Source organism: Magnolia sinica, chromosome 9 (genome assembly GCF_029962835.1).
Source record: "Magnolia sinica isolate HGM2019 chromosome 9, MsV1, whole genome shotgun sequence".
NCBI lineage: Eukaryota > Viridiplantae > Streptophyta > Magnoliopsida > Magnoliales > Magnoliaceae > Magnolia > Magnolia sinica.
In genome coordinates, this window is record NC_080581.1 from 67435412 (window position 1) to 67459507 (window position 24096).

The 24096-nt window shown below is 41.5% G+C and overlaps 1 protein-coding gene across 2 annotated transcripts in view; it reads left to right on the forward strand.

Moving 5' to 3' along the window:
- The window catches only part of LOC131255583 (probable acyl-activating enzyme 17, peroxisomal), a 34488-nt gene extending 12926 nt beyond the window's left edge, over positions 1-21562 (forward strand). Inside the window, exons 7-14 of one of the 2 annotated variants that reach the window (XM_058256334.1) lie at positions 15069-15142; positions 16419-16639; positions 17680-17774; positions 17963-18179; positions 20232-20357; positions 20474-20572; positions 20649-20861; positions 21334-21562. In XM_058256334.1, the coding sequence (XP_058112317.1) occupies positions 15069-15142; positions 16419-16639; positions 17680-17774; positions 17963-18179; positions 20232-20357; positions 20474-20572; positions 20649-20861; positions 21334-21444 (1156 nt within the window). In that variant the 3' untranslated portion in view covers positions 21445-21562. Of the gene's footprint in view, positions 1-15068; positions 15143-16418; positions 16640-17679; positions 17775-17962; positions 18180-20231; positions 20398-20473; positions 20573-20648; positions 20862-21333 lie in introns of those variants that run through there. The other variant, XR_009176181.1, reaches the window with a different exon arrangement.
- The last annotated feature ends 2534 nt before the right edge of the window (positions 21563-24096 follow it).

Here is a 24096-nt window from a genome sequence, read left to right on the forward strand (position 1 = left end):
TGGTTGGCTAGGAGTGGGCCATCAAACCTCGAAATTTCAGCTTGATCCGATGCACGGTCTGTGCGTGGTGATCCGCCGAAGTTTCAGCTCTCCTGCAGGGCCAGATTCTGGAAATCTGCTGTAGAGAGAAACGGCTGCAATAGAGGATGTATTTGAAGCGTAGATTGTAAGAGGAGAAATATGGATGGTAAAAGGTGGGGGTGAATCGGGATAGGTGTGGCTTCGTGCCACGGTAGTTAGCCTTTCGAGGAAGGGAGGATTTCACACCCAATTGAATCTCCACAACTTAGGAATTTAGAGAAGCAGAAAAACGCAAAATTTTTATTAATCTTAATGAGAAAAAAAGACTATAAGGGATCCCTATTTATAATAAAACCCTATATCTCAAAACTTGCGCCATGTGCACAACCTATTACTTGGAGACGAAGTAATAAAAAATAACAACTAATCAAAACAATTTAATCTGTCCATGATATTCCTAATAACAATAATAAGCAAAACCCAAAGTACTAGATTAATTAGAATAGTGGGCTACGATCACGAGAACCCATGTTGGGATTCACATGACTATTGGGTTCACTCTAACGAACCAAAACGCAGTCTTCTAACTAAGAAGCCCTCTCTAGACGTCGTCATCGATACAGATAGATGGTGGGGCCCTCCTCCTCCTTGCATACGTGCGTAGTGGGGCATGCGTGTGCGCGTGATGTCCCCATCATGAAATAGGCTCTTAGCAAGGTCTCTTGTATTCCAATGATTTGAACCTCTGGTTATCGCGATAATGGCTGGGCAGGATCATTTGATGATAGGAAATCCAAGACTAGCTATCATATGCTCATTGGTGATAATTTAATCACTTGGAGAAGCAGCTTCATGATGATGGGCACGAGGAGCATTCATGAACTGTGTATTTAGGAGAGTGCGAGGTGATGTTCATCATGTTGGGCATGTAAAAGAATGCATAATTTCGATGAATGTGAAGTTGGGGGCTTGTATCCCCTTTGCTTATCATGTTTGTGGCATGTAAACAAAAAATGATGATGGTCCCATGGATGACAAAATGAGCAATTTCGTTCACTTGTTGTTTTCCCACTTCACTTATACGTAAGATACTTGTAAAAAAATGCGACTCAAAGACGTCATGAATAAGTGGCCTGCACATTTTGCCTTGGCTAATTCATTCTCCTCTATTTCAATGTAATGCTCTTGCACTTGCCTCCAGACACCTTTCATAGTTTCTATCTGCTGTTTCAAACATTTCATCTCTACCTAGTGCTTTGCAACCATCTTCTCCAGTGCTCTGCTGTAGGCATGGTCATGGCCTTTTGCCTATTTACCAGAGATTTGAGCCTCAATTTCACGTTTTTTGTCCTCTGCGCTCAAGCTGTGAGGCCATATATACAAGCTATGGTTTGCAAAGAAGGGAAGCCAGCCTGATTTGCAAAGTTAAACATGTCATATTGTCATAGATCTAGATGACAAAACCTAAAGAAGGGCTCACATCAATTACAGAAGAAGGATGAAGAACCGAAAGATGTTGCGGAGCAACTGAAGGGGGTAAATCAGGCTAGTAGAGAATTGGCTATCCCTAAAGAGGCTGGCTGGCTGGCTGGCGCTGTTGTGGGCGCCAATTAGCCGTGCCAGTGATGCGGCCGTCCCAACAGGGGATTGTTGATGGTACTATGGTACTATGTGCTGCTTGCCTTCCAAGGTTGTCTAACTAGCATCGGAAGTGGGCCGGTTGGTCCTTTGAATGGACTAGCCGGCGTAGCTCAATTAGTCAGAGCAACTAAGGTGGTGACAAAATAAGAAGAACCACCTCCCCCCCCCCCACACACACACACACAAAAACATGGTTTTCAATAATTACAAAAATGCCATTTCTAATAAAAGCAAGAATACCCATTATGTCTTAAACATGGATGGGCTGTAGAATAGCCCATGTTCGATTACAATCTCCCTTAAGTTGGAGCATATATATCTTGAATGCCTAGCTTGACAAAGAGACGATCTAGTTGAGTACGACCCAAAGCTTTCATGAACATATTTTCTTATTGATCTTGGGACTTGATGAACGACATTAAAATTTCCCCGTTGGCAACTTTCACCCGTCCTGGTTGAAGTGGCAGTCGACCTCGGTGTGCTTGGTTCTCTCATGATAAACAGGGTTATTGACAATATGAAAGACTGCATGATTATCACAATACAGCCTCATGGCAATCTCAACCATAAACCAAGTTCTCACATTAGTGTCTTTAGCCAAATGAGTTCACATGCCGTATGGGTGCTTAAATGGCCTAGATGTAGATAGATGTAGATTGCCAATCAGATGGAGAACTGGCCCAATCTGCCTCAAAATATCATTCCATTTGAAGATGGCCATTCTACTTGTAGAGGACACCACGACCAGGAGCTCCCTTTCAATTCCTGAGGATACGAAGCATGGCCTCCATATGAGGGACCTGCATAAATTGACTAACCACGCTGTTAGGATATGTAATATCAAGTCAGATAGTTGTTAGATAAATCAATTTTCTAACAAGTTGATGGTATCTCCCCGTATCATCAATTAGCTCACCACCTTGATTCATGCTGAGTTTTTGATTTGTATTTATGGAAGTCTTGGTGGGCTTGGCTCCAGGCTCCTAGCAACCTATCTCATTTAGTAAATCCATCACATATTTTTGTAGTGACAAGTTGATGCCCACCTTGGAGTTGACCACTTCAATGCCCAAGAAATACGGAAGACGATCCAAGTCCGTGGTATAGAAATGTTGTTGTTAGAATTTCTTCAACTTGTTAATGCCTATACAACCAACAATAAGTGCCTGTCTAACTTCACCTTACAAAAATATAGTGGTCAGCCTGGCTACGTTTCATCCCGCATTCAAACACCACCTTATTGAACTTGTTGGACCAAGCTCTTAGAGATAGTTTCAAGCCATTAATTAATTTCTTGAGGCGGCATATCTTATCCGATTCCCCTTGAGCAATCAACCCAGGTGGTTTCTCCATGTAAATTTGTTCAACCAGATCTCTATGAAGAAAAGCAGTCTTCACATCAAGCTGATACAGTGGCCAGTCTAAATTTCAGCTATGGAAATAATCACACTTAGTACAGGTGAGAAGGTCTCCAAATAGTTGACTCCAAGAGTCAAAGAGTACTCTTTGGCAACTAATCGAGCTTTTAAACAATCCACCGAGCCATCAGGATTGTATTTTATCGTATACACCCATTTGCACGCAACTACACGCTTTCCAGCAGGTAATCCAGCTAATGTCCAAGTTTGGTTCTAATAAAGTGCAAGTATCACTTACGCCATAGATTGTTTTCACTCATCACAACTCAAGAGCCTCATGGACAGAATGAGGAATAGGCAAAAGACAATAGAGAAAGAAAATTGTCAAAACAAAAGAGAAAAACCACTGAACGAAACGGAGCTGGAAATAGGATGTTAACTACATGAACAGATACTCTTTGGAAGAGCAATAGGTAAATTACCTTCATCTGATGTTATAGGCAAAGACTTAGAAGAGTGATGATCTTTTGACGGATTAGGAGGATTGGTAGAAGTTATTCTTGTATGTACTCCATCTCCACATTTGGAGGAAACTTGTAAAGGTCAATCTGTATGTTGCACATACATCTCTCCAACTCCCATAGTAGTACCATGTACAATGAAAAGAGTAGTTATGGAGCTCTCTTTAAATGGGTGATGCTCCCGCCTCGAATTGCACTTCAGAGTTGCGCTCCTGCTACTGCTTCCTAGCTGTTTATGCTTGCTAACATTTTGAAATAGACACTTCCCCACTCCCACACCCGAATCTGTTGCCACTTTGCTCCACGCTTGTGCAACTAGAGGCTTGGCAGGTGGGTCATTTTTGTGGGAAAGGTAGAAGTCTTTGGAGACCATGCTTCACGGTGATTTTATGGGCCCTTTTGAAGCAAAGGAATGAGCACTCTTTTAACAGTATGTCTTCTGAGATTCCCCTTTTTTTCTTTGTTTTAGTCAAACTGTTTGTTTGCAGTGTGTGCAATCTGTAGGTCTTCTTTCCTCTGTAATTGTTGGCTCTTTGGCTGCCAGGTGGCTGGCCGTTCTTGTTCTGCTTTCTTTTTGTAGGTGATATTATCGAAATATCCCCGATATTATATGTATCTCTAGCTCAGCGATACCAATAACACTGGTAGCGATGCTGATAACACCAGTAGTTTTAGAAATTCTAGGTATCGGCGATGTATTGCTAAGTATTGCCAGTATATTGCTATCACCAATATTTTTCACTGTGTAAATTCCAGGTGTCACTTATATCACCAATGTATCAATATCGCCAAGATTTTCGACCATATAAATTCCAGGTGTTGCTTGTATCGCTAATGTATTGGTGGTATTTCGATAATATTGCCAGTGTATCTATATCGTCAAAAAACTGTTTATTAAAATACTTTTCATTTCAATTTTTTTATGGGCACATAGTTATATGCGGTGTTCAAATTGTCGACGATAATATCGATCATTTTGCAACATGGATGATATCGAGACCACAATCTTTCATTTCCTTTCCAGTTGTCGATGATTTCTCGGCGAAGCAACGTGTGTTGTCGATACTCTAAAATATCGATAGATATTTGGTTGGATGGTTGGATAAATAGATGGGATGGTTGGACTGGTTTCTTACGGCAACACATGCTTTTAGGCCCCTATTAAATGGAAACTTATTATCCATGCATTCTTTTTACAATTTTTTATTCCTAAATATGCAAATATGTGTATTGTAGCATCTCCTGAAGTTTCACTGAAGAAATCCACTGTTTTCCCCATGTTTCCCCAACATTTCTGGTTATTGACGATGTTATCAGCGATATCGATATTGTTTCCATATCCCCAACCAACAAAACTTGTAGCGATACCGATACTTCGAACACTGCATACATACATATGTATGTACGTATGTACATAGAGATATGCACATAGGCAAACATACATACATATATATGGGAAATGCTAACGCCCTCCAACTTTATGGGCATGTTAACAACGTTCCCAAAGCTTTTAAATGAGAAATGCTATTGCCAACCATCAATCCAGACCATTCATTCACTCGTCTTGTTGGGGGCAAGCCATGGCAAAAAAAATAAAAATAAAATAAAAATCGTGCCAATCGAATTAGTTGGTGAGCTTAACCCTTTGAATGTGGCCCATTTCTTACAACCATAATATTTGTCAGCCATAGATTGGATGGTTAGCATCATCAACTCAAATTGCTTCTAAGGAATCATAAGCAATTCCTAGTGGGATTTATTGAATAGACATTTCAACATGATGATTTAAACTATTTTGTTTCTGTGCTTGTCTTGGCTGCCCAGTTTTTCATGCTACTGACTGGATGGCCAGGATCATCGAATCAACATTTTTTTTTTCACCACAACGTGATTCCATTGGTATGATTGAATGAATGTCCAAATCAATGATTGACCGTGCTATGTATTACTTTAAAGCTTTGGGGGCGTTGCTAGCACCATGATGAAGTTGGGACATTGGCATTCCCCTATGTGTGTTTGTATGTGGGTACATACTTATGTACATATCTACGTATATTCATATCCTGTTCGAAGTGATACATTCAGAGTAGGTCGGCATCCTATTCAAAGTGATACATACAAAATTAATGAAACCAAGGTTAAAAGCCTATTGTTCCAAAGAATAAACTTGCCTAATTTATCTCGGCTTGCAAATGAAATAGAGAACTACTAAAAGGGGAATTAAATATGAAGTTCCACTTTTATTAAAAGAAACCTGTACACAACTCTATAACTTGGGATGGAGGTAGTATGACTAGTACAAAGCTCTCATAAACCTACAATTTGTGTATATAGCCTGGTTAGACTTCTAGTCTACGATCGGGAAGAAGACGCAATGAAGAAGACGCGATGAAGAAGACGCAAGAAAGCAACAACCATCGTTGGGGAGATTCTTCTTCTAACGATTCTAGGAGGACCCGTAACTCTAGGGAAGAGATAACGAATACAGATTTAGTGAAAGTCCAAGGCACCGATCGTATATCGGCCAATGACGAAAGGGTCTGTCTGAAAGATAAGGGATGGGAGGAGGTTCGTCATGGCAAAACCGAGAGCCGTGGCAGTGGCGGCAAGAAACTGCCTTGCATTCCCGACGTTGTTTGTGAAGGGCTTTCCGAAAGGATGGTTTCCGCTCAATATCGAGAGGGTTTTTGGCCGGGCGGGGGCGGTCATGGATGTGTGATCGTAGCAGCGGAGCTTACAGAGGTTTCGCTTTAGTTCGAATGTCATCGGAGGCAGAGTTAGCAAGAGCAATTGCAATGCTGCATGGAGAGAAGTTCTCAGGTTATCCTTTACTCATTAAGAGGGCTAGGTACGGGCCCAAAACCCTCCTGTCTCTGAAACCTCACCCCAGCGTCCCAAGAATGTCCTCCCCCCTCATCCTACACCTCCCCCTCCCCCTCAAATTCCCCACCAACCTCGTCAGAACCCCCATCCTTCAAGGAGGTTCTTCTTCTACGCCATCAATCTATCTCTACTAGGTCCCGACATTCCCCTTCGTCTGATACTGATCCAACTCCTCAGCCCGTACCTGCTGATCCTAAGATGGGGGTTCCGATTACTGTTAACACGACTTATTTTCGAAGGGCCACGGAAGATCTTAAGGACTCCCTAGTCATCGTCTGCAAGGAAGGTGCGTCAATATCCCAGGTGAAGGATTGGATATTAGAAACTACGAGATTTAATCCGGGGAACTACGTTATTTAACCGCTGGGACACACAGAGCTTTGGGTTAAGGTCTACCCAGGGATCAACTCGGAAATGTTGATGATGGCAGGATATCTTCACTCAGGTGGTCCGGTGGCGAGAATCATGCGGTGGGAAGACTTCTCCATCTTCGGTATGGAGAACGTGTGGTTTCAGGTTTGGGGAATCCCGTTAGAACTCTGCTTTGATGAGTTCTTTATTTCGGTGGCTGCTTATTTGGGTTCGTATCTCGAACTGGACGCGAAGACTAAGCTTGGGGAGGAGCTCAGAGTAATCAGAGTTAAAGTTAGAAGAAAAAAGGGAGCTGCCATGCCATCCTTAGTCAAGGTGGTCGTTGAAAATAGAAATCTCGATTTTCCGGTGATAATGGAAGCGTAGGACGATCCGCTTCCTCGTTGGGGCGACCTTTGGCGTATCAGAGAAGGTCCACCACCGGAGCAGATGGTGGCCTCTGACCCATCGCCAACTGAAGGAGTACAATTTCCATAGTCCAGCGGAACACCGCATGGTAATCATTCTCCCAGTGGACGACGCGACCGCTCCCCAGTCACCTCGGTGACATGTGGTGCTCCCCAGGAGTCTTCGACGCCTTCGTCAGTACCTGCTTCCTCTCGTCCGTCGTCTGATCAAACGATGGCAGTGAAATTGTTGACACGTGGCTCGCATGTGGAGAAGCGGAGATCAAAGGATAAGGAAGTAGCGAATTATCCGGAAGACTATATGGCTTGCTAGGTCTTTAACCAGACTTAGACGCCTTCGGACCGGATACGACAACGTCTTGCGTCAGGAGCATTAATGGGCCCGTCCGTCTCATCCTCATTAACACGCAAAGTGGGACACGTGGAGCAAGCAGAATGTGGGGTAGCTCCTCTCTCGATATACAACACGCTTGGCGTGGAGCACGTGCGGTGTGTTGATGGCTCTTCGATCCTAGTCGATGGACTGGCGAAATCTCCCGCTGTTCTCTCTTCGCGATTTGGGACTGTCGAATCCTCTTCGCAGCTCGCCCTCACTCTCGATGATATTATCCCCTCCGTTCATCCGTCCGATCTTCCCACCTCAGCTCCTCTCCATTTACTCACCACCTCACCTTCCATTCACTCTCCTCTGAATCCTTCTGATCCGAGCCTGTTCTCTAAGTCTGATGCTCGTTCCGAGGGGAGACCCCTCTCAATTCTTTCGAAGCCTCAGTCTTGTCCTTGGCCCTTTCCCTATCTTCCACTTCTATACCAACCGTTGATGCTTTAGAAATGGGTCCGCTCACGCTATTCCAAGATAACTTGTCTCCTGATTTCATCATGCTAGAACGACTGCAGATGATTGCCGACCCTCAGATCCATCCGTTGTCATTGGAACCGAACAGATCCGAACTCTTGACTAAGATTCAGAAGAATCGATGGATAAGACAAGCTATCGGAAAGGTGGGGAAGTCCCTCTGTCTTTCCTTCGAGGATAGGCTAGGGGATTATATTGCATTATTTCAATGCATATAAAATAAAGGTAGACTGATTGAAAAGTGCGGATCTCCGGTAAAACACTTAGTTAAGAATTCGAGTAGCCGAGAGCTGCAACGTTTAGAGGCTAGTCCGGGGTTTATATCAGCTTCATTCTCCAAAGATAGTAGATAGGGTAATTGGGGAAATGTAGTGAATCAATGAAGATAATCTCATGGAACATGAGGGGGTTAGGCTCCAAGCAAAAAAAGAGTATGATTAAAGCGATTGTTAGCAGAAAAAATCTGGACGTCCTGTGTCTTTAGGAGACCAAGGTCTCTTGCTTCAAGGATAGTCTGTTGGCTACCCTGTGGAAGCCGAATGATGCGAAATGGGTATCTCTGGATGCGGTGGGGACTTCGGGTGGGATCCTCATTGCCTGGCGATCGTCCAAATGGAATCTCATCTCTTCCTCTACAGGCACCTTCTTTGTGACGGTTATCCTTCAAGATAAGTCCTCTCTTGTTCAATGTCTTCTTTCGGTAGTTTATGGGCCTAACAGTGATTCTCACAGGGCAGACTTTTGGGACGAGCTCTCCCAGGCCAGACAATCTTCCTCAGGGCCGTCGTGTGTGGTAGGCGATTTTAATATTATGCGCTTTGCGGAGGACCATTCCAGGAGTAGAAGGCCCTCTCTTGCCATGATTTGTTTCTCTGATTGGATCCAGCAACAACAGCTTGTTGACCTGCCACTTCTGGGGGCTTCATTCACTTGGACCAATGGTTAGGCGTCTCCTATTCAATCCCGTCTGGATAGATTCCTCCTCTTTCCGGATTGGATTGACACTTTCCCTTCAGTTAAGCAACTGGCCATGTCGCGTACAACTTCAGATCATTGCCTGATCATTTTAAGTATGGAGGAAGACAATTGGGGTCCGAAGCCTTTCAGGTTTAATTCTTCCTAGCTCCTGACAGAGGGTCTTTGGCAGAAGATTGTTGAATGGTGGTCGTCTTTCAAAGTGGAGGGTTTTGCCGGTCATAAACTGCTTTGCAAACTTAGTCTCCTCAAGTCCAAGCTCAAGGATTGGCGCCAGGAGGTAATTCTAAAGAGAGAAGCAGACGTTGAAGCTCTCCTCTTTGAACTTCAGCATATCGATTCGGATTCGGAAGCTGTCCCAATGTCTAAAGAGGTCATGATCAGGCGCATTTCAATCATTCAGGAACTTTCAAACAAAGCTCTTGAAGAGGAAGTCTCTTGGAGGATTAAATCTAGAGTTAAATGGATCGCATAAGGGGACCAAAATACCAAGTTCTTTCATAACATGGCCAATATGCATTCTAGATCTAAGGCCATCCTCAGTATATTCGACAAAGGTAACATAATTGATGATCGTAAGAAGATTGAAGATCTTGCTATCTCGCATTTTCAGGACCTCCTGTCGTCTGATAACTGGGTCCGTCCGACTTTAGATAGCATCTCCTTCAGAACGTTGCAGGTGAGTGATGTGTACCTGCTGGAATCTCCATTCTCTGAAGAAGAGGTAAAGGTAGCAGTTGACGCTTTGGGTGGAGACAAATCTCAGGGTCCCGATGGTTTTCCGATTAGTTTTTTTCAAACTTTTTGGGACTCTGTTCGCTTAGATGTTCTTCTGTTCGTCCGGGAATTCTATGCCAGAGGTAGATTATCGAAGGGTCTTGGAGCCACTTTCATCTCTCTCATTCTTAAGGTGGCCGGTGCTTCTTCCTTCTCTGAATTCAGGCCGATTAGTCTGATCAGGAGCCCCTACAAAATTCTAGCGAAAGTCTTATCAATTCGGCTGTCGAAAGTCATCGGGAGCCTCATCTCCCCCAATCAGAATGCTTTTATCAGTGGAAGGCAGATTACGGATGGTGCCCTGATCGCCAATGAGGTGCTTCACACTTGTCACAAGTCTAACCATAAAGCTGTTTTCTGTAAATTGGACGTTGCTAAGGCCTATGATCATGTGGATTGGAACTGTCTTTTGTATTTGCTTTCCCGGATGGGCTTTGGGGCCAAATGGAGAAGGTGGATCGTTGCTTGTATCGGATCGGCCCACTTCTCCATCATTCTTAACGACACTCCTTTCAGATTCTTCAAAAGCTCGAGAGGTCTGCGGCAGGGGGATCCCCTCCCCTTTTCTATTTCTTATAGTTGGCAAGGCCTTGTCTCAAATGTTGAAGCATGGGCAGGAGCAGAGTCTTCTCCGTGGCATCGCTATGCCGGGCCTGTCATCTCCCCTCACCCATATTCAGTTTGCAGACGATACTATTATCTTTTTTGAAGCTTCAGATGAAAAAATCGAGTACCTTCTTATAGCTCTTTGCTGTTTCGAAGCGGTGTCGGGTCCAAGAATCAATATGAGTAAATCGAAGCTGCTCGGAGTCAATGTTCCTTCTCCGTCTCTTCAGAACATGGCAGCCACGCTTGGGTGTAGGGTAGAGTCTTTCCCTACTTATTTCGTTGGTCTGCCTCTTTCTATTGGTTCTCCTCCAAAAAGTATGTGGGATAGGGTTATCACCAAATTTCAAAAGTATCTAGCCTCATGGAAATGCAGATATTTGTCTTTGGGGAGTCGGTTAACTCTCATCAAAGCAGCCCTCTCGAATCTTCCCCTTTACTATATGACGCTGTTCAAATGCCCAGGTCCAGTCTGTAAGTTCATTGATAAAATTAGAAGAGATTTCCCATGGTTTGGTAAGGAGAACCAGAGAAATTCCATCTGATCGAATGGAAAGAAGTGTGCAAAGGGTTCAGGGAGGGCGGTGTGAATGTAAAGAATTTGAAGCTTATGAATGCAGTGCTGTTGGGAAAATGGGCTTGGAGATTTGCCACGGAAAAAGATGCTCTATGGGTTTCGATTGTTAAAGGAAAGTATGGATCGACTCAGGAAGGCTGGTGGCCTAAAGACTCTTTGTATTATAAGGCTTCACACATCTGGAGAGGGATTCTCAAAGCCAGAAATCCCGTCATTGCTAATTCTCGGTATGTTCTGGGTAGTGGGTCTTCTATTCGATTCTGGGAAGATTAATGGGTTGGGTACAGGCCTCTCAGGATCCTCTTCCCTCAAATTTATCGGCTCTCTCCTGTCAAAGATATCCTTATTAGTCGATGTGCCTGCTCAACTCATGTCCGCACTGTTTGGGACATTAGATGCATCAGAGACCTTAATGATAGTGAAGCGTCCGAATTCACAGCTCTCTAGAATTGCATCTCCAGATTTACGATCGACAACTATCAGTCGGATAGCATTGATTGGCTGTTGGAAAAAACCGCTGCTTTCTCAGTCAAATCCCTTTATGCTGTTATTTATCCTATGGAGGAAACCCGGGGTGAAGTTGCGTCGTTCATTTGGAAGTTTCAGGCCCCTCCTAAGTATAGATGTTTTGGGTGGTTGGCGGTTCGTAATAGAATTCTAACTATTGATAACCTGGCCAAGAGAGGCATGCAGATCGTTAATAGTTGCCTATGTTGTATGCGTCACGCGGAATCTGTGAATCACCTGCTCGTTCATTGCCCCTTCATTTCTGCTATTGTGGCAGATTTCTGTCAGCGTTTCTCGGTTAGTTGGTGCGTTCTGCCGAGAAGATGCTGCTTCACTGGAATGGGCTTAAATTTGGTAAGATCAAATTGATTATCTGGCATTTGGCTATTCTTGCCATTTGGTGGGCTGTCTGGGAAGAAAGGAACAACAGATGCTTCAATGATACTTCTTCTTCTGCAGGCTCCAGGGCTAAGAAGATGGTGATAGAATGGGCGGGCAATGTTAGGGATCTGAAAGTTGATGATTTTAGTTTTTTAGGTGGCTAGGTGTTTTCTGCTATCTCAGCAGATTCCCTCCTTTTTTGTTTCTGTTTCCTTTCCTCTTGTAGCCCTTTTGTTTTTTCCCCTCTTTTAGTTCAATGCAGTTTCTCTTTTGTTCCTTCTAAAAAAAAAAGAAAAAAAAATGTACATGGTTTGACTTGTGGGTCTAATAGTTCAAGCCTGTAGTGATTTGTGTCGCACGATTGGATCTATGGATCCCATAGTCCAATTGGACTGTTGGATTGGTTGGAATCTGTTGACTTGGTCCAGAACATCAATTGGCCCAATCTGAGCTTCGATTGGATGATCGGAAGGCTTGGATGCATAACAGTCAAATGAAATGCTTCAATGTTTACAAATTTTTTCTCTTAATATTGTTGTAGACAAAGGTATTTGTTTTCTTGCTAGACAAGTCTACTTACGAAATGCTCCAAGTTTATCAGTTGATATAGTTTCTTTAAAAATACTATTGCATGTAGAATTGCCTCTACCAAGTGTAGTACCATATAAAATATTACTTAGCTATTCATCTCATTTCTAGGTCATCAGGGGTATAAATAAAGACAATGAATCTTAGTAGGCATAAATAACTTGTATTGTGATCTATCACAGACTATATAATCCTAGTTTGGCTAGCTATGTATGTTGTATCAGGTACTAGAAACCTAGAAATCCTCCTCCATGTGGATACGTTCTTTTGTCAACTTTTTGGTTGTCCTAGCAGTAAAATGTTTTTCCATCATCATGCTAACCAGCATCCTTTTTTTTTTTTTTTTTTTGTTTATTTGTTTTTTATTTGTTTTTTATTTATTTGTTTTTTTGTTTATTTGTTTTTTTGGTTTTTTTTTTTTTTTTGAAGGATGACAACTTCATTAAGAAATGGCAAAACCGAAAGAATACAAAGAGAGAAGCAAACAGCAAACTCAATATGCAAAACAGAAACAGGAATGTCTTTACAAGGGCTCAGCCCCATCCCACTCAACAACATAGGAGAGCGCTTTAAGGAATACGCCCCTAGGAGTGCCGCACTTGTCTCGAAAACTCCTATTGTTTCTTTTGTCCCACACAGCCCAGAGGCCAGCCCGAAGGAATAATCTCCGTCTCCTTCTACAAGACAAGACCCTCCATCGTGCCAATGGACAAAAAAATCAATGATCGATTACAGCAACACCCAATCAACTCCAAAGTGACCCAAAATGCTGTTCCATAGACCCCTGGGGAAAGGACAGTGGATAAAGAGATGGTCCACTGATTCTTCATCTCCCCAACCTAAATAGCAAGCATTCACTATAGTAAAACGCCGTTTCTGCAGATTATTGATTATTAGCACTCTATTCTAACCCGCAAGCCAAGCGAAAGCCGCCACCTTCGACGGAGCACCATAGAACCACATGGGGAAAGTATATACCTTGGCCCCACCCAATGGACCCTAACTAGCCGCATCTTTTGAAGCGAATACATCATTGTCTATCTTTCCTTCTTTCCTCCCAAAGCTGAGTCTAGACCTAGGGAGTAGGGTGGTGGGCTGGAACATGCAATGTTATCTTCTTCTACCATCGGCAGCTTGGTAACCTCAAAATTAAGTTTTCAAACCATTATTCCTGCTAGGTAGAATAGCACCCAATTGCCCCTACATTAAGTTCACTCTTTAGCTTTGATGCATTAGCCTCTTAACAAATTGGATCTACATCGGCCTTTTACTTCGACTGTTTTGGAACCTCAAGTTGCTCATGTTGATTCTTCCTTGTAGTTTCATGATCGATTAATGGAGTAAACTTTTCCGTTTGGGGGCAGAACTCCCTTTAGTTCATCATCTTCATTATTGTAGCCTAATTGCAGCTATTTGTGGTATGTTTTATAAATCCCATTTTGCTGGTGGTTCCTATACAAGGCCTTATACTTGATAAGTCAATGCACTGTCATATCACTTCTCACCACCTAGATCCAAGTCCTCTTACATTTTCCCTTCATCATCCTTTCAGGCCAATCAACCCTAATCAAAGTTGTCTTCCTTACTGGGTCCATCTCTAGTTTTTGCAGCAAACTGCTAACCATCTCCATCAACCCTCCATTATTTCCAATTGGGCCTTTCAGTCTTTCTTGATTTTATCCTTTCATTACCACTCATTCATCTCAATTTGTTTACAACACTGTCCTTTTCTGCAAGGCTGATCAAGTTCATGTGGATAATCTTTACAAAATCCTTTGTTGCTTTGAGGTGGTCTCTCGTCGAATGATAAACATCTAGAAAAGAAAAAGGATAAGTGGGGTAGAGATTGTTTCTTCTGCCCAGACTTTGGGTGCCGGCCAGGTAAGCCCCCATCAACATGGATCTCCCTTATGCATTGCTAAACTGACCAATCATCTCTTTGTGATGTGGTAGTGGAAAGGATGGAACAAAGCTGTCAGGATGGAAGAGTCATTATTTGTCTTTAGGTGGCCATATCAAATTGATTAGGGCAGCCTTAGTGGATTTCCCAATTTATTTCTTGTCCATGTTCCATTGTCCAGCTAGTATAATTAACATAGGTTAAATAATTAAGAGGGAGTTTGTTTGGATGTGGGTAGAGGACAAGCACCAATTTCATTTGGTAGAATGGTGGGCATGGGTTTAAATATTGTTATCGGCAGCCCTATACTTATACGATACGGGGCCAGTATAGGTAGATAATACAGATCTGGTATGGCCGATACTGCGTTTTGTAACGTTTCATCATTACTGCCAAATCTCAATTAGGGCAATGGTATGAGGGATGTACAAGAGCTCTTCAAGTTGGAAAAAGAGTAGGGATCATCTTAGTTGCAGGTTCCTTCTACCATGTGCCGTTCATGCTTTGAACTTGTGCTATGGACTTGTTTTCTGGCTCCTGCTTCTTCGCCATTTATACTTGCTAATATTTGAGATAGATGCTGCTTCGCTTCTGTACATGAATCTGCTAGCGCTTCCTTTCTTTCTTCATGCAACTATAGGCCATGTCCAACTTTGTTTTTTGGAGTTCTAAGTGTATATTTCTCCTCAAAATTGCAGGGCTAAGGATTATACTGCAGTAGAACAACCTGTGGAAGCATTCACGAATATCCTTTTCTCATCTGGAACTACAGGTAACTTGAAACCTTTTAACTGAAACATCTCAAAGATCTTGATGCTTCATCTTGCATATTTCATGCAAATCACTGGTATTAAAGACCATTACAGGATTTCTCAAAGGGAGTTTCTATGTATGGATGTCTTTTAGAGGAAGCCTCACATGCATTCCACAATTTTATAAAAATTGAGTACAGCAGAGTTTTACACAAGTTTTAACCAAATGTGTCCATGGATTAGTCTCAAAATTCATGTTAGTGACGTGACAGCTCGTTCTTAGTACATGAATGTCTTGGGTGATATTCAAATCAAGTTGGTATGCAGAAATAAAATAGTGAAAAGTGAGAATAGTAGATAAATAGTAAACAGGCAATAAAATAAACTTAAAGAAAAATAAAAATTCTTTATTATCAGAAAAAAAAAATGGCAAAACGTTATGCTAACATTGAGATAATCTTGTACTATTTTCATTCTAAAAAAGATATTATTACAATATTTTAAAATTTACAATAAGTTGAAAATGCCATGCCATGTTATTTTTCTTTGATTTTTTAAATACTGTAAAATTATCATGGTATTTCAACATTTTACTGGTATTTGTTACCAAGGGCCTGTTTAATAGATGCAAATAAATGTGCTCTGCATAAGTGTGCAGAACAGACTTTCTGATTGCCATAGCTTTGGTAGCCACCCTTTTACGTTAAATGTATTTTATTACGCCTAAAAAGGGCCATAAACCCCTTTGCAATTACTAAAACATGGGTGGGGGTAACTTCATGTGCCCATTTTCCTGTTTTTCCAATCTTTGAGAAGCCCTATGAAGTTTTTGTGAAGCTTCCTGCAGATTGCTTGTCACTTGTTAGGAGATACAATAACAATTGCTCCATTGAATTCTCCAATTGGATAGCCAAATGAAAAGAAGATTCCATGAAGGGCATACAATTTAGACCACGTTAAATATTTTATGAGCCATGAAGAACACTATTATGTTGGGAACTTTGAGTCGAAAAAGTAATTTGATTTATTTATTTTTGGACTGTTTTGGCTACATGCATGGTGGAGTGAAAAATATATGACAGTTTTTCCTGGCATGGTACGGTCATGTCCCAGATGGTAATATGGTATGCATGAATGTGTAGAAATAGTCTGCCTATGTTCATAGCATTGCAACCATTCTATTGCATACAATTTTACGGACAGATACTTATATTAAACATTTCAATGTAAAAAGTTCTTGTCTCCCCTATACAAAGAGCGTATAAATTGACAGTTTTGCTGCTTATTTTGGTGAAGGGGAGCCTAAGGCAATTCCATGGACCCATGCTACTCCTCTCAAGGCTGCCGCTGATGCATGGTCTCACATGGATATTCGCAAAGGTGATGTTGTTGCTTGGCCTACCAATCTTGGCTGGATGATGGGCCCTTGGCTTGTTTATGCGACTCTATTGAATGGGGCTTCCATGGCTCTATATGATGGATCCCCCCTTGGTTCTGGATTTGCAAAGTTTGTGCAGGTAGTGAATCTTCCACTCATTTTCTACCCACTCATCATTGTTCTTTTCTGCAGACTATGCATCTTTGCTGGATTTTTAGGTTACATGACTGTTTAGGGGTTTGATCCTTTGATTAGAATGAGAGAACTTTGCTAAGCCTACATTCCTTTCGAGGCATACAATTTACATGCCTCCACATGTGCCAGCGTCTCATACAAGTGCAATATTCAAGCCTTTCATCAGGTGGGTCCAGCAGTGTAGATGTTCTGGCAAAAAATAAGGTGGTCCACTTGGTGTGCCACAACGTTAAAACAGCTGAATGGGGTACAAAACTTGGCCAAGTTTATTCAGCCATACATTTGTTCAAAAAACTCTGGCCCACCTGACAACTGTACCTATCTGATTCTTGGCCTCTATGTAGTGGTACCCTTCTGATGGACTACTTCGATATTCCACCTATGTTCAATGTCGGTACATGTTTGGCATGTATAGAGCTGCCTTGTACACGTGTGTGGGCTTAGCAAAGCTCAAAGGGAGCATAAGGGTCTGTTGGGGGGTTTCCCTGTTTCAAATTACGATTGGGGCCATCCTAGCGGACTGATCAGACCTGCCCCCATCCTGCTTGATATGATAGGGGCTGTCCTTTTAACAAGATGAGCTGCTCCCATCCAAATATGCCCTCAGACAGAAATTTAAAGATGACAATGACTACGTCAATGAATCATGTATTCTTGTGAGAAGTACGAAGTACTGCAAAGTCAACAATGGATGAGACTGGTATACAATGAACAAATTGCCCTGACAAGATAAGCATAATGCTTATGAAAAGCACATTTTCATGGACTTTACAGAGCTCACCTTTAAAGTATACTTGAAATTCATGTCTATTCATGCCAATCTTTAGTTGCATTTAATAGACCATTAGTTTCCTGTCCACATGCTTAATGTCTTGCAAGTTTTTCATCATTCGTTCACTGATCCATGCTCATTTTGGCACCTTGTTTCCAAGGATTAGGATTCTGTTTCACATTTTAATCATTGCGTAATATGTACTTCTATAGGATGCTAAAGTAACCATGCTTGGAGTTATTCCAAGTCTAGTCCGTGCTTGGAAAATCACAAACTGCACTGCTGGCTTTGATTGGTCTTCCATCCGGTAAGCAAGTTCTATACAGTAAGCTGTGGCTACTTATTATGCTTTCTAGCTAGTACATATCTGAATTTTGATATATTCCATCCACATGAAACTAAGAATATGGCTTTTTCCTTTTCTTTTTAATGGCTAGAGTATGGTTCTTTCAAGTGACATGTATGTTAGCTGTTCTTCTGTTTGAAACCTGATAGATGCTTTAGCTCTACTGGCGAGGCATCTAGTGTCAATGAATACTTGTGGCTGATGGGGAGGGCTCACTACAAGCCTGTGATCGAGTATTGTGGTGGTACTGAGATTGGTGGTGGATTTGTTTGTGGGTCACTATTGCAGCCTCAATCGTTGGCTGCATTCAGTACACCAGCTATGGGCTGCACCCTACTTATCCTTGGTGATGATGGAAATCCTCTTGTAAGCATTATTCAACCTTCTCTTATGTGTTTGAAAATGTGAAATGCCGATTACTACTCAATACATCATGGCATAATACATAAGGGCAATTTATAGGGGTCACAAATCTCAGTAAATGCACAGTTTGCTGAGAGTTTACAATTCCATGCAAGTGCAAAAATGTCCTAGACTATCAAACTTCTTGATCTTGGCCTATTTTCCATTGTATCTGGACAATTTTTGTCTTCCTTTTCTTCCCATGTATATTCATTCATCAGTGTTTACCATATCGGTATCACGTTACGTCTCACACCCTTGGGATAGAGATATGCATTGGTTATCCCATGGGATATATCGCTTGTATCGGGTAATATATCAAACTTCTTGGGAAACATGGGGAAATATTAGGAAATTAGTCGAATTTTTCAATGAAACTTTAAGGATTGTTAAAAAAGACCTTAATACACACTTTTAAATCATAGCATCATACTGATTTTGTATGATTTATCTAAAAAAGTACCAAAATATAAAATAACTCACCGAATGAGAATTGGGCCCAAATCCTTTCAAATCTTTATCTTGCTTTGAAATCTACATTTTCTCCCAAAAGATTTAAAAGGATGAACTGAAATTCACCTAGAATTTGTTTAGAAGAGGAAAAGATTGAAAGAAAATGGTGAAAAAATGAGCTGGAATGGGTTTTTGGAAGAAATTCGGTTGACTCCTATGAAGTATTGATGATATTTGTCAATATTGACAAATATCGTAGATATGAAGGAACTTTTCAAAGAGAAAATGACAAAAATATCGCGATACATTGTGATACCATCGATAACATGCAATACATTGATGATATCAAGTGATACTTTGGCTGATGCATGGAATTTTCTATATTCCATGCCAATATCGTATCTCCCAGGTGCAATACCGGTAATATCGATGCTGCAAACCTTGATATTCGTAACCGACCAAAGTATTTGGTTCTTCCTATATGGACTTTTGGATGCCCCCGATATACTGTAGGGACCATAGATTCTGAATGCATGGGTGGGCCCTAGATGTATTCTTCCTTGACAAACTGTATGATTACTTAGGGAGGCTGAATTTTGAGCCAATAATAATAAAATTTTATTCAAAAAGGAAAAAAGCCAAAAAATACGAAAGAAAAGAAAAAGACAAAAGCAAACAAAAGCTACCACCTACAAATCTAACCATCTGGAAAGTGGGCAACAGGGAACACATTAGCTGCATATGCCCACTCGACTACATTCATTTTCGGCCTATTAAAAACTTAGAAAAAACTCTCCCTTTGATTTAAAAAGGACAAATATGATCCTGGACTGTGGGTTTTTTCACTAATGGAGGAATGCTAATATGTTTTGGCATAGAAGTTCTAAGCAGTTTTCTCTTGGTACATGTGGCGAAATTGTTTAGTGCTTGCGGCTTTTGTTCTGATGGGCTATCCATTCTGTTGCCTGCAAAAGGAACAGTGAGCAGAGGTTCAGATTCGACCAGAAAACATGACAACATGATGGTCACAGCTGTCCAATCACTTGATTTCTGGCTTAAAGGCTATCCACATAATGACCAACATATCAATAGTCTTGATCACCAGACATGATTGGCATGAGTACCATAAGGTGGGAATTGCATTGCACTTCTATGCAGTGATATGCATGCATATTAACATTCTCATAATGCCACCTTTGGGAAAAGCATGCTTTCATGTAAGTTCAATGCAAATGCATTCATATGCATTATGAGAATAGCTTCACAAGTTCCTTTATTTTTCTCGCCTCGGAGCACACAAAACCAGAAAGACCGAAGTTGATTCAGCTGAGCCGTCTTTGTTTTCATTATAGCTGACTCAGTACGGCTTGTCTGGACAAACATATGCGTTTTTTTGGGGGGATGGTTTGTTTCATTCACCAGAAAAATCAAGTTGACTTGGTTTGGATGAGTTTTGATTCCTTGGTCGTATATGTTTTGTGGTAGCAATGATGGATGGGAAAGTTTATGAGCTGTTGATTTAATGATCTATACAAAATGATTTTGACCAATCTGCATTCACAGCCACAAACTGTACCTGGGATTGGGGAGCTGGCCCTTGATCCTACCATGTTTGGAGCTTCGTCTACATTATTGAATGCAAATCACCACGATGTCTACTTCAGTGGGATGCCAGTTTGGAATGGGAAGGTAGTGTGATGATCTTCTTCAGCTTCAATTTCCCTATCAGGTTTGATATACATGCATATACTCCTGTGGACATATGTTCATATATACACATATATTCTGCTTTCGTCAATTTTCAGGTTCTTCGGAGGCATGGGGACGAGTTCGAGCGCACTTCTGGAGGATACTACAGGGCACATGGCCGTGCAGATGATACTATGAATCTTGGGGGAATTAAAGTATGCATTTTCCATGTGCGATTTGACCAAGCGCTTCAATAATTTCATCCTAAAATGCCAATTTATTCTTGCACAGGTGAGTTCTATTGAGATTGAACGCATCTGCAATGGAGTTGACGATACTGTTCTTGAGACAGCTGCCATTGGGGTCCCACCAGCAGGGGGTGGCCCCGAGCAACTAGTTATCATGGTGGTTTTCAAGGACCCAAATTGTTCAGAAGCAGATTTGGACCCACTGAAAAAGGTGTTCAATTCCGCTATTCAAAAGAAACTGAATCCATTATTCAGGGTAATGAATCATTTGGCAACAGATGCTACGTTGAAATCATCAATGCATGTATTAAGAGTTGCGAGGAATGCTAACATCACCTACAGTTGTCACATGCACCTCCATGGAAAACATGGCACACGTGTAACCAATCGTGGCCTATCATTTGGTGGGCTTCATCATGGATGTGCCAATAATCTCAGTAGTCGGATTTGAGTCATTTGACTGAGCATTCAGTTGGAGGAGCTTTGTCTGTGAAAGAAGGGAGGCTGCTCAACAGATTTTAACCAATGGTTCATATTCTATGGACAGATATTACAGTGACTTTTGGTCCATTGATCATACATGTTAGGGCCCTTTGGATGAGCCGTCCATATTCCATTTGAAATAAGTGCCATGTGTCCTGTGGCAGAGCATGTGCCAATTTCAAGTGATAAGTGGTATTCCTTGTCTAGTAACATGTTCTAATTGCCTAGATTCTGTTTTCATGCAGGTTTCAAAGGTTGTCAGTGTCCTGTCACTTCCAAGAACAGCTTCGAATAAGGTCATGAGAAGAGTCTTGCGACAACAATTAGCTGAACAAAAGGAAGGTGCTAAGTTATGAACTACTCATTTGCTTCTTTCAATAAGGACATTTAAATTCTCCCATGCTCTTATCTTGTAAATGAATCTAGAATTGTCTTCTCAAAATATCTACTAATGCGATACATATATTCTTCACATATCCTTCTACTACAAAGTATCAGGATAGTTTCTAATAGAAATAGGAAAAAAAAAAAAACAAATGCTTTGTGAATTTTACGAAAATGATTATCTTGATTGTACTGGGTTGTTTGGATGTCATGCTCCCGACTTACGGGAATTTGGGTTCCACAAGTTTTGGAATTTTCACGTGTTTGGAAGAGTTCTGTGGGGTGGAACTCTATCTGGTGAAGCCGACTTACCCCGAAGTAGAGAAGTCGGGCCATAATGAGAAGACTGGACGCAGAGTTTCATGCATCCCTACTTCTGCCTCTCTCATGACCTGTCTCTGACAAATGGACCACATCCATTAGTGAAAACCCAAAAGATGGGATGACTGGCCCATCCAGGATGGGGCCATTGCATGTACAGTTAGGATCGCTGAACTGTGGGTTCCACTCATACCAACCAAAGCCTGAAGGATACTGTGCATCTCCAGAAAAGGATCATACAGGTCCTGTTGAAATTAGAAGCCTGCTATCTAAACAATATGGACTCCCCATAAGTCTTTCTGCTTGAAGTCGAGTTACATGGATCCTGTTTCCGCCCTCACCTCCGAAGACCCTTTACAGAAAATGCTCCCCGACATTGGCGCCACAGTATCCTGAGAAATGTTACTGCATTTTCCAGGGATTTGTTGCTCATAGGTGGCAACTTGGTACCTGTCTGCAAGATCCAAGTCATTTGTCAGGGAGGCCCCACCACTTGGATCCCTGCACGAAAAACCAGGCTGTTCCATGCAGCTGATGGGCCACACAAGCACAATGAATTGGATCCACAACTCACAAGATTTTTTTTTTTTTCATGTCTTTTTTACATGTATGACCTATTTGACTAGAGAATGGACCCAATTTGCAGGCCAAGCACATTCACAACAGGACCTGACTGATAGCACTTGGATCTTGCGTGTATTCTGTGCCAAGTCCACTCACAAGGTTTCTAGAGTCGTTCAGTTTTCTTGGTGTGGAAATTCAAATCCAAGGGGTACTACTAGGCTTTCTACAATGGAATCGTTTCTGTGGTCTTCTCTATTGATTTCAAGGGTTGGTTTGGATGCACTTTCACAAAAGACCTTTTGCCGCAAACCGATCTGGTTTTGTTGACTAGCCAAAAACCAATGGCAAACTGATCTGATTCTGTTGACTTGCTCAAAATCAACAGCAAACTGATCCGATTTTGTTGACTTGCCAGTTTTTGGCGAGTGGGCTTTTTAGCACCTATTTCATTGAGTAGATTTGAAACTCATTTTTTCAGGTGGTTTCCAAACAGGCTGCAAACCCTTGTTTTGGATCGAAAGGGGGTTAGGTGAATTTGAAACCGACCTTTTCAGGTGGTTTACAAACAGGCTGCAAACCCTGGTTTGGATGGAAATGAGGGTTTGGTCTCCGAACAGCCATTTTGACAGCGCGTCCAAATGGGCCCTAAAACTTGGATCAGTGTAACTCATTAAGCTGCTTGGACAAATGGAGGGTGGCTATGTGGTCGGAATTTCAAGGAGGCTATCCCATGCACTTGCATGTTTTTTGCTCTTCTTGTATATATGAGGTTATGTGCATGCTTTAGAGGTTTCTCTACAGAATAGTAGAGTTGTGTAATTTTTTTTTTTGAAAGTTTCTAGAGTCTTATAGTGGGTTCATATTGCTAAGAGTAGTGTGGAATTTTGTAGAAGATTTCTTTGGACAATAGCCACATGCTTCATCCTATCTACTGATGTAGATTATCCAGAAGGTTCCTCGCCCGATGAAAGGAGGGCTCCTCATTTGTAACATAGCCTCTTCACACGATCATTGATCATGGTTCTCTAGGTTCATAGATTTGGACCTCCATGTGATGTGCAAAAAATAAAAATAAAAAATCTAGGCATTTGGATGGTTTCATCTAGGGGCAGCAAAATCAAATGTTGATTGGTTGGGCTAGATGCTGCCTTCATCAAAGATTGGTCCATGCTTTAAATTGATTTGCTAGGGTACATCTCCATGTATTGTATTCAGATATGTCAGGACTAGCAATTGGATGGGGTCCTTTGACCCAAACAGTTTTATCTGATGGGCATTCTGTGGGATTTGGAATATACCAAAAAGAGAGAGAGGAAAAAAAAATAAAATCTTTGATTCAAATAGCCGTTGGACTACTCAGAAGGCTGTGGACTGTTCATATTGAACGTAGAGTTGACATGAGTGGAAGATTAAAATATTCAAATATAAGTTTTGTTTTTGTTTTTGTTTTGTTTTGTTTTTTTGTTTTGTTTTTTGTTTTTTTTGTTTTTGTTTTTTTTTTTTTTTTTTTTCGAGCTATCCTCCAATTGTAGGCGAGGATAAAAATATTCCATGCAAGAGTTTTTATTTTCTAGCTATGCCCCATCCAAGGTGAGGCCCATTGAATAAACAGTTTCCATGATTGAAGACTGAAGTCTCAATGTATCCATGCATCTGGCAAATCTCATACTTTAAAGTATCAAGCTTTTTTTTTTTTTTTTTTTTTCACACATGCACACACACCACCACACACTCACGCC